This window comes from Brassica oleracea, chromosome C4 (assembly GCF_000695525.1).
Source record: "Brassica oleracea var. oleracea cultivar TO1000 chromosome C4, BOL, whole genome shotgun sequence".
Classification (NCBI taxonomy): domain Eukaryota; kingdom Viridiplantae; phylum Streptophyta; class Magnoliopsida; order Brassicales; family Brassicaceae; genus Brassica; species Brassica oleracea.
Genome location: NC_027751.1, coordinates 38,293,652 through 38,304,400, shown reverse-complemented (window position 1 = coordinate 38,304,400; position 10,749 = coordinate 38,293,652). Strand labels below are relative to the sequence as shown.

Below are 10,749 nucleotides of genomic sequence, written 5' to 3'. Positions count from 1 at the left end.
AGGCAGAGATTTAATCGTAAGGAATGCTGGATGGGCCATTGGAAACGGAGAGTCAGTAAAGGTATGGAGCGACCCATGGCTGAGCTTAACCTCTCAAGAGAGACCGATAGGACCTGTGGCTGAAGCGCTCCAAGATACCAAAGTTGCAGAGCTCATTGACCACAACACAGGAGAATGGGATAGAGAAAAGATCCAACTGATAGCTCCCTTCGTGGAAGAGAAGATACTCCTCATCAAACCAAGCAAGTCTGGGGCTCCGGATAAACTTATATGGCTTCGTACTCTCACTGGGGAGTATACTACAAAATCAGGATACCAAACGGGACTCGAAGACAATCATATAATACCGGCACCCCCTGCGCTGCCTGCTGATTTTGATTGGCAAAGAGGGGTTTGGAACCTACATACAGCTCCGAAAGTCAAACTTTTCCTTTGGAAAGTGATGAACCGAGCTATACCAGTTGGAGAACAACTTCTCCACCGCAACATTGATGTTGACCCCAAGTGTATTAGATGCGGAAAGACTGAATCTATCAATCATTTCCTACTCCACTGCACCTTCGCTAAAAAGGCATGGGAACTAGCCCCTTTCAAACACAGCTTTGATTCGAGTGGATTAATAGATTTAGCAAATGGCTGGCCGCTGCTATGCACGCTGGATACTCTCCCCCCCCCACGGGACTAGTCCTCGGCCGTTTGGCCCCCTGGATCTTATGGACTCTTTGGAACGCGAGGAACACACTGATTTTTAACAAAAAACAGAGCACCCCAGAAGAAACATTAACTAAAGCGATAACAACTGCAAAGGAATGGACCAATGCACAGAGCAAGGCATCTCAATCATCACGAGCCTCCTTCTCCCCCCTGTTGACCATAACAGCGGACACTGCCTCTGTGCAATTGGATGGCGCTTGGAGTGGAGCTACACAGACAGCAGGACTTGGTCACCTGATAACCTTCCAGCAAGAACAATGGCCCCAAGCTTCAACAGCGCCTTTCGTGGCCTCACCTCTCGTCGCAGAAGCCCTAGCACTAAGAGCAGCTATTAACAACTGCAAGGAACTGGGAATCCAGAAGATCCAGTGCGAGTCAGACTCCTCTCAACTTATTAAAGCAATCAACGATGAGAATGCTGTAGCAGAGATTTATGGGATTGTTGAAGACATTATTATTCTATCTATGTCTTTTGTGAGTATTTCCTTTGTTTGGATCCCCCGGGAAAAAAAACAAGATTGCTGATAGTTTAGCTAAGCAAGCTTTTTATGAGCTCTCGTTTGTATTGAACCCAACAGAGTTTTGAAGTTTTTTAGTTTAATGAAGTTTGTGTTACAAAAAAAAAATTCATCATATATTTTAACTATTATGTTTGGCTAATATTTTAACTATTCTTTCTTTAATGCATTTTCACATTTAGAGATAAATGTTCTGCGTTTTATTGGTTGTTGATCGGAATGTACTGCTTTAACTTCTAATAATCAGATGATTATGTGTAGTTTAATATGAGGGATTATATCTTCCAAAAATCACCATCAGCTTGGTTAACAAAAGTCAAAAACACACAGAAATTACAATCAGTTTTCATGAATATATAATTATTTTCTTTCGCATCATAAGCCACGTGCTTCGTGATAAAAGAATTGTGAATTATGATTTCTTTTTATTTGTTTGTCAAAGATTATGATTTCTTATTAATTTCAAAGACTAATTATTATATGGTGTAGTTAATGCGAAAGCACATTCTCTTACTTTCTCGACATTAATATTAATCATACTAGTATTTCATAACACTATTTTACTCCACCACTCTTTTCCACGATCTATGAATGATCAGCTTGGCGCCACGCATGCACAAAAAAAAACAATTAAATTGAAATTACAAAATCTCTTAGTAATGAATTTTCATAAATACTAACGGATTCACTGAAAAATAACTAGTAATAATTTTCCATCTAGTGTAGATGGTGAAATCGATGTAATACTGACAGTCTGGACTGAAATTCTGAATATTTTATCTCTCTGCTTACTGCGTATAACAATTATGATAAATAAGACAACAAAGTTATACAATCTAAAAGAAACAGTTTCTTGTGTAACAATAATACTTGCACTTCTCCTAGAACAAAGTTTGATTATTTCGGAGATGTGAATATTCTTGCTGATGAGAATATGCCCACTGCATATCGATTCAGTTTCTGGTAAATATAACGAACTAGTAGAGGATGTTATTATGCACGTATACAGTGCTGATAATTCATTTGGCTGATTTAAAATCTACTAAAAATAGTCGATGGGCCTTTAGCGCATATACGTGTAGTTTTATTTACCAGTCACTAGTCCATCGGCATATAGTATGTGGCTCGACTCTTTTAAGTGCATTTTAATTTTGTTAAATTAAAGCATCATGAATTCGGCGATGTAAATAATTATTCCCTATTTTCTCGACCAAGCATATACCAAGAATACAAAATAAAATAACGGACAAACTTGCAGTTGCCGCTGTTTCTTTGTATAAGTTTCTGTCTGATTTTTACCCGGCTACTCGATTTAAATCAGGTAATCGCGTTTTCAAGTTTTTCTTTCAGTATTGTTTAGTTTGTATTAATTTTGTCCGGTATTCTTTGTAATTTTTATAATAAAAACTTAAAATGTATAATATTTAGCATTTTATACAGAATTTTTTTACCGATTAAATATTTGTTTAAATTAAATACTATATGGGTAATCCCTTACAAACTTTCTTTTTACTTTCACAGTTTTCACCTTTCATTTTTTTTTAAAACGTCAAAATCAAAATTAACGACAGAACAAAAGCTGGAAGGCGGGAATGTCTTTGTAGAACCGATGGTCCCACAAATAAACGTTTTTGCGTAAAGCAAACTCAAATATAATTTTTTTTTATTGTGTTAAGTTTTCCCGTAAATTTGTAGTGTTTCTAAATATAAAATAAAAATAAGAGAACCGATAATTTTCCTCCATAATTAGCTTTTTCCCCTTTTTATTTTTATTTTAGGCCAAAACAGAGAAAAGTAACTGGAAGTTTTGAATTTTTTTTCTGGCAAATGACCTATTTCCTCTTTTCACCATACTGATAATTTTTCTTCGAGACCATTCGTGTGGGACAAGCGATGTTTTCTTAGAACTTATTTTTCTGCGAAATTTTTGGTAAATTTTCAGCTAATTAATGGTTGATTTGTTCAGTATTGGTTATAGTTTTCTGTGAATACTTTTTTCTTTTGAAAGATTCTTCCATTAATTTCACAAACATTGATGTTTTAGGTTTTTTTTTTTATTTTTTTTTTTAATTTTGGTTTTGTTTATACAAATCGATATGATTTGTAATTTTCCATGCAAGTCTACATGACGTCTTCAAGCAATACATGCCTCTGTATGATAATTGTTGTTTTAGTTGATATTTGTAATTGTATAGTTTTCAAACGAAATCACGCGTCTGTGAGTCGGGTGGTCAAGGCGTTCCGTGGATCTCCAACGGACCCGAATTCGAATTCGTATCACACCCGATTTCCACAGCGCGTGGCCACCGGGGCTTTCACATTCTCTCTCCGGAGAATGGTTTACCATTTTTTTTTTTAGTTTTCAGACGAACTGGTATACAGGTCAGTCGCTTGTTTTAATATTATGTGTGAAAAATTTAAGGTCTCAACCTTTAAAGATATAAAAGTATTATTAATTAAGCGTTTGGATTTTTTTTTCCCAATAAACACGTATAGAGCTTATAGGAGCTCGACTGGTATGAGTTTTGAATGTGTTAGAAAAGTCTGGTTTTGCCCATGAAATGATGTATTTATTTTTATAGGTTTAGGAATGAACAACCGAATCAAAGGAGGATCCAGCATGATTGGTGTTTATGGTCGACCATATGGTTCAAGTAGCATTTTGAGTTTTGATGGATCAGAAAGTCGTCAAAGTATAGATGATACTAAGCAAGGCAATGTTTTTTTTACTATCTTCTTTGATTTTTATGACAATAGTTAAAATTTGTATTTGTTCCTATAACCGCTTTTAATTTGACTCACAGGTCATCAGAGTTTAGTGGAGTGGTTAAATGAGACACTTCCTTATTTAAAGTTACCATGGGAAGCTTCAGAGGAAGAACTAAGAGCGTGTCTGATGGATGGTACTGTCTTTTGCAATCTCTTGAATCAGCTTAGTCCCGGTTCAATGAAAATGGTACTTGATTTTTGGGTAAACCTATTGGTTTTTCTATATACTTATGCAAATTTTAGATTTACTCTCTTTTGGATTATCGTATAGGGGAGTACTTTTGAGCTTGCTTCTATAAATATTGAGAGGTTTTTAACAGCTATGGATGAAATGGCCTTGCCCAGATTTGAGGTTTCAGACTTAGAACAGGTTTGAACTCTTTTTGATTCATTTTTATTCAAATGTTTAGGTGGGTGTATTTGATCAAACATTTGAAATGATATCATATTTAATAATTTTGTAGATGATTTTAATGATTTTGGATAATTAACAAAATTTATCATGATTATTGATACAGGGGGATATGATTCCAGTTTTACAGTCTCTAAAGGCGCTTAAAGCTAGTTTCTCTGATGCTGGATATGATAAGAATACACTTAGCTCAATGAGAAGGTGGAGTTTGCCTGAGGATCAGTCAAAGGGACTTGATGGCAACTTTAATGATGGACTACAGTCTAAGGAAGTCTCTGAGATTAATACATCTCATGCTAAAATTTTGGACTTACTAAAATCAAACACTTTACAAGTAAAATGTTCTAACAAAATTAAACAAAACTATGTTTTGTACAACACTTTAGTTTAATTTTGTTTCAAGTTTGCTAATTCAGCCATATTTTTAAACATAAACCCTCAACTTGTAATTCTGACTTCGTTTTCCTTTTCTCTTATTAGAATACTTCTACTCGATCCTTGTTTGATATGCTCGATAAGCTTCTTGACGAGAGTGTGTATAAGATGAATGTGGATGTGTCTCATGTAAGGAAGTGATTTGACATTATTAGTTCATAATTTTTTTTTTTAAAAGTTCTCAATCTTTTTTTTTGTTTGCTTGCTCTGTTTTTTTTTCCAGGATTTTGCATCTATCTTGAGAGGCATTGTGCAAGTAGTGGAACAAAGGATCTCAAATCAAGCTAAGAACCTAAAGAATGTATGATTAACTCAAGTTTTTATTATTACTTTTTCGCTTACTCTATCATACCTTACACAATCAGGAGATATGCTTGTGCAGCAAAACATACTCTTTAGGGTTCGGGAAGAAAAATATAGATCAAGAATAAATGTATTAGAAAACTTAGCATCTGGGACAACAGATGAGAATGAGGTACTCTTTATCAGATTCAGTCTCTATTTGCGAAAATTCATTTTGTTGCCATTTTTCAAGAAAATGTTCAAAATGTATTACTATCTTCTGCTCTGTAGCTAAGGTCAGAAGAACAAGATGTACTCCAACTGAAAAGGAAAAAAGAGCGCAGTGATGCTGAGCTTTCTAAGTTGAAGCAAGAACTTGAAGTTTTGAAAGAGACACATGAAAAACAATTTTTGGAACTAGAATTATATGCTCAGGAAGCTAAAACTGTGTTGGAAAAGCAATTAGAAGAGTCAGAGTTACGTGTAGTAGACTCAACCAATAAAGTGAAAGAACTCGAAAAGTTATGTGAAATCAAAACGAAAATATGGGAGAAGAAAGAGCAAACATACAAGAGCTTTATACACAACCAGTCAGAGGCTTTGCAGGTTATTTGACTTTAGTGATGGTTTTGTAAGCTCTTGTAATTGGGTTCTTAATACAATTGTGTGGTTGACCGGAACCAACAAGAGGTTATAATTCTTTACCTATCATCAACTTATGTGAATTCTGTAGGAGTTGAAAGCTACCTCAATGTCTTTGAAACACGAAGTTCTAAAGACAGGAGAAAACTACTTCCAGGATCTAAATTACTATGGTAAGATTATTTTTTCAGTTTCTTTTTGACTTCAGTGTTTTTTAATATGTACTAATGCTCTACTTCTTAGGCTTAAAGCTTAGAGGAGTGGTTCATGCAGCAAAAAACTACCAGGTAGTTGTTGAAGAGAACCGAAGGCTTTACAATGAAGTACAAGAACTAAAAGGTATAAGTTGTGAAATCGTGTTTTGAAAGAACATTTTTGACATATTTTGAAATATAATCTTGGCACAAGTATTTCGGAATATTTGAAATTTTTATGTTGAAGATATATTGTTACGTTGCTAACTCTATTTCACTTGTTCAAGCATTTTGTAGACTGATAAATTTGCATCTTGCCATCTTATAAATTGTATTTCGTATCTCTTACATAAAAGGAAATATTAGAGTCTATTGCCGGATAAGACCATTCCTTAAAGGACAAAATAAGAAAGAAACATCAATAGAGTACACAGGTGAGAATGGTGAGCTTGTGGTTGCAAACCCATTAAAGCAAGGCAAAGACACTCATCGGTTCTTTAAATTCAACAAAGTCTTTGGCCCTTCGTCAACTCAAGGTTTTAGCCTCTTCTGTAGTTTTCATACAAGGAAAATATAGTTAAAAAGTTGTACTGAATCTTTTATTTATGCAGAGGAAGTATTCTTAGATACTCAACCGTTGATTCGTTCCCTTCTTGACGGTTATAATGTGTGCATATTTGCTTATGGTCAAACAGGTTCTGGAAAGACTTATACAATGGTAAGGAAACAGAGCTATGTAAAAAGATAAGATGATGTCATTCTTTATGAGTTTATATCAAACATGTGTTTTCCATTTTATGTTTCCAGAGCGGACCAAGCATAAATTCAGAAGAACATTGGGGTGTAAACTATAGAGCTTTAAATGACTTGTTTCACTTAACTCAAAGTAGCCAAAACACAGTGATGTATGAAGTTGGTGTTCAAATGGTCGAGATTTATAATGAGCAAGTTCGTGACCTCCTTTCTGATGACGGTCCCAGTAGAAGATATCCTTCTCTGATCTAATCTAGTATTCAACATTTTACCATTTTTAATTTTCAAAAGTTAATCTTCCTTAATTTGCACACACTTGGGATTTGGAATACTGCTTTACCAAATGGCCTCGCAGTTCCTGATGCAAGCATGCATTGTGTAAGATCAACTGATGATGTTCTTGAATTGATGAATATTGGATTGATGAATAGAGCTGTAGGTGCAACAGCTCTTAATGAAAAGAGTAGTAGATCACACAGGTTTAAAGACATTTTTAATTTTTTCCTCTTTAAGTGTATATATCTGCATTGCATAGCTAAGCTAAAACATTGTTTGGTCTTTTTTTTTGCAGTGTTCTTTCTGTTCATGTACGCGGTGTTGATGTCAAGACTGACTCCGAGTTGCGTGGTAGTTTGCATTTGGTTGATCTTGCTGGAAGTGAGAGGATCGATCGGTCTGAAGTAACCGGAGATAGACTCAAAGAAGCTCAACATATAAACAAGTCATTGTCTGCTCTCGGAGATGTTATATTCGCTCTAGCACATAAGAATCCTCATGTACCTTATAGAAACAGCAAGCTGACTCAAGTCCTCCAAAATTCTTTAGGTACTATCTCTGAATGATAATGAATATCTTAAGCCTACGTGACATTTTTGTTTGTTTTATAACTCTCTGGTTTTGATTTGTTAGGAGGACAAGCGAAAACTCTTATGTTTGTTCAGATAAATCCTGATGAAGATTCATATGCTGAGACAGTAAGTACTTTGAAATTCGCCGAAAGAGTTTCCGGTGTCGAGTTAGGTGCAGCTAGAAGCTATAAGGAGGGACGAGATGTTCGACAACTCATGGAACAGGTGCTTCTAAATTTTTTTTTCAAACCCTCAAAAATATGATTGAATCTTAATATCAATAATTGATAATTCTTGAATCTTGATACTGCATTCAGGTATCCAACTTGAAAGATATGATTGCCAAGAAAGACGAAGAACTTCAAAAGTTTCAGAATCTAAACGGTACCAAAAGAAGTGGTTTAAACAATCTAAGGTTTGAGTCTACTTCTCCAAGAAGACATTCTTTAGGAGGAGCGTCGCCAAATTCTTCAAGGCAAAGACAAGGATCTCGTTTACTCGGAAGAACAACTTCAGATTCAGCAGATGAACGTTTACAACAAAATGAATCGCCTAAGTTATCTGGTAAGGCTAAAGACAATAATAAATAGAAATATTAGGCCCTTAATTTTTAAATTTTGAAGAAACACTGAGTGATATTTCTGATATTTGTCTTTCAATGGGGACAGAAACTGATGGCTCGAATCTCTTCTCTGTAACCTCAAGTCCTCTTGAAATGTCTGAACAATCAGAACAAAATGAAAAGTGGGTATATATCATAATTAATTTTACTTTTAAATCCTATGATTTAGTTAGAGTTAAACTTTGTTTGGTGTTCATTGTGTATCTGTTGATTGCAGAGCTAATGTTGAACCATCAAAGGTACTAAAGCATACTCTAAAAGCAGACCAAACTAGACCTTCTCGTCTGTCAATTTCCACATCCTCGTCTATGGCTTTAACAGGTAATCTCACCATTGACTCTTATTACCAAAATATTACTCCATATGTTGTGAGTTGTAACCATTCAGATCCATAGTGTTTGGCTTGGAATCATGATGTTCTTTTAATCGCAGGTTCTAAAAGACAGATAAATGGTTTTTCAACTTCAGTAAAACCTCTTACCAGAAAGCGATGAAGAATATAATTGCTGTAAATTTGAAGATTCAGGTCTATGCTCGGAAGCTTTCTTCCTTCTACACTACACGAGCTAACAATGTTTTGTTTATCAGAAACTCGAAAGTAAGTAATGATCAAATGTATCAAAATGGAAAATGCTTTGTGATGATGTGTATGGTATAACATACAAGCGGAATCTAACAACCATGAGAGGGGAAACTAATTGTGTAACATATTTTAGTAACTATCACAATCTTGGTTCAATTACTTGGTCAGTTGTTCCTAAATGTTTTCAAATGAACAAAAAAGACAAAATTATTATAAATTTTAATCGTCGTTACAGCAGCTGAATATAACCGGATTAAGAGCATGATCAAAACCCATTTAAAGAGAAAATAAAAACATAAGCATGACGCAAAATTAACGGAAACTTGATCTTATCTTATTAAGTATAAACATGCAAAATTGCAAATCTTATCATAAACCCAAAAATGCGAACACCGAAGCGGCCATTAGCAAGAACCATTCCCCCAAGTTTATTACATCCTGTAGAAAAGAATAATCCAAACATTACAACATTGACCATGATACTAAAAGTACGAGAGATCTAATAATGTTGCAGCTGTTTCGATAAATAGAAACTTGAACTATAAATTTTAGAAGCTGAAAACTACTACAGCTTTTACTCTAATATGTGAAAGTTTCATGTCGTCTACTCTCTATTATAAATAGAAATATATATATATATATATATATATATCCCCTAGACAATATCTGCGAAGTGATTTATACACTTGTCGTCACTACAATCATTCTCGCTGAAAAAAAGATGACATGACACTTAAAATAGATAACATGGTTTTAGAAAATAGTGACATGACATCATATTAATTGTGAGATGTAAAATTTCCTTATAAAAATTTAAATTTGTTTTTCAGGGATTTTAAATATGGTAATAAAAATAACTCATATATCATCATTAATGTCAATTTTCAATATAAATATTTATTTATGGTAAACTATTAAATATATTAATAATTCATATATCAAAATTAAAATAATAATATATATGTATATATGTATCTCACATTAATAAAAATAAACTAAATAAAGTAACACTAATCCAAAAAAAATTGATAGTTAAATATTTAAACATTATTTAAATTTATATGTTCATCTTCATCGTTTAAATTAACAAAAAAAATTTTCAGTTTAACTAAAACAAACAAAGTCTCAAATTTATTAGAATTTATATTTATATGTAAATATATATATAATTAAAACAATTTTTATAAAATCTAATTTGGGCTTTTTGCAAAATTGACCTACAACTTAAAGTCAAACACAAAACTAACCTCTTTTTTTTTTGAAAATTGGTTTTGCCCTATTCACCCCACAAGTTCATATAATTTACGAAAATGCCATCAATTTTTTTTTTTTTTTCGAAAATGACATCGTTACTCTCTCACCCTCATCATCTTCAAATAATTACAAGATTTCCATTGTCATCAATACCACAACCACCATGAACAACCAATTTGAAACTCTTAATGCTCCCAAAATCGATTTACCTTTCTTTTTTTTCCATTCTTGTGAACTAAACACAACATAAACCCAAGATTTTGATTCTAAAATTTTTATGGTTCATAGAGTCATAGAAGCTAACGATTCTGGGTGGGTGACTTTCGTTTGTGATTTTGTGTGCTTGGAGAAGCCTTATGTATGCTAAGGAACTTATCTCACCAATTTAAGGCATGATATCGAGTTTTTTTCCAGATCTGTTCATCAGACGACTTACTTGGGAAGTCGCCTGGCTGTAGACGACTTACCTGGAAGTCGTCTGGTCAACGCAAAAGTTATTTTTGCAATTGACTTTGAAATCTGTAACCTGAAACGACTGAAAGTTAAGTCGTCTGCTATTGTTTGGTTTCAAAAAAATTTCCAAAGAACCTAGATGACTTACATTTCAGTCGTCATAGGTTAGTTTTGCATTTGACTGGATAATTACAGAAGTTTGACTTCCCCAGACGACTTACATTTCAGTCGTCTGTCGAAAATTAAAATAATAATATTTTTTTAAAAGTA

General features: G+C 33.8%; 1 protein-coding gene and 1 pseudogene across 1 annotated transcript; one reads left to right on the top strand and one right to left on the bottom strand.

Annotated features, from left to right (window-relative positions):
- The first annotated feature begins 3,080 nt into the window (after positions 1-3,080).
- LOC106340524 (kinesin-4) lies at positions 3,081-8,873 on the top strand. The gene is given in 22 exon segments (XM_013779394.1): positions 3,081-3,162; positions 3,815-3,946; positions 4,037-4,188; positions 4,273-4,371; positions 4,520-4,747; positions 4,894-4,977; positions 5,072-5,149; positions 5,231-5,323; positions 5,427-5,459; positions 5,461-5,736; positions 5,864-5,945; positions 6,016-6,111; positions 6,323-6,502; positions 6,578-6,684; positions 6,774-6,939; positions 7,075-7,198; positions 7,291-7,544; positions 7,629-7,792; positions 7,885-8,149; positions 8,152-8,311; positions 8,407-8,510; positions 8,622-8,873. Coding segments are annotated over 21 exon segments (2,931 nt in total). The 5' UTR covers positions 3,081-3,162; positions 3,815-3,822; the 3' UTR covers positions 8,684-8,873.
- A 236-nt stretch (positions 8,874-9,109) lies between these two features.
- The window catches only part of LOC106338831, a 9,631-nt pseudogene continuing 7,991 nt past the window's right edge, over positions 9,110-10,749 (bottom strand).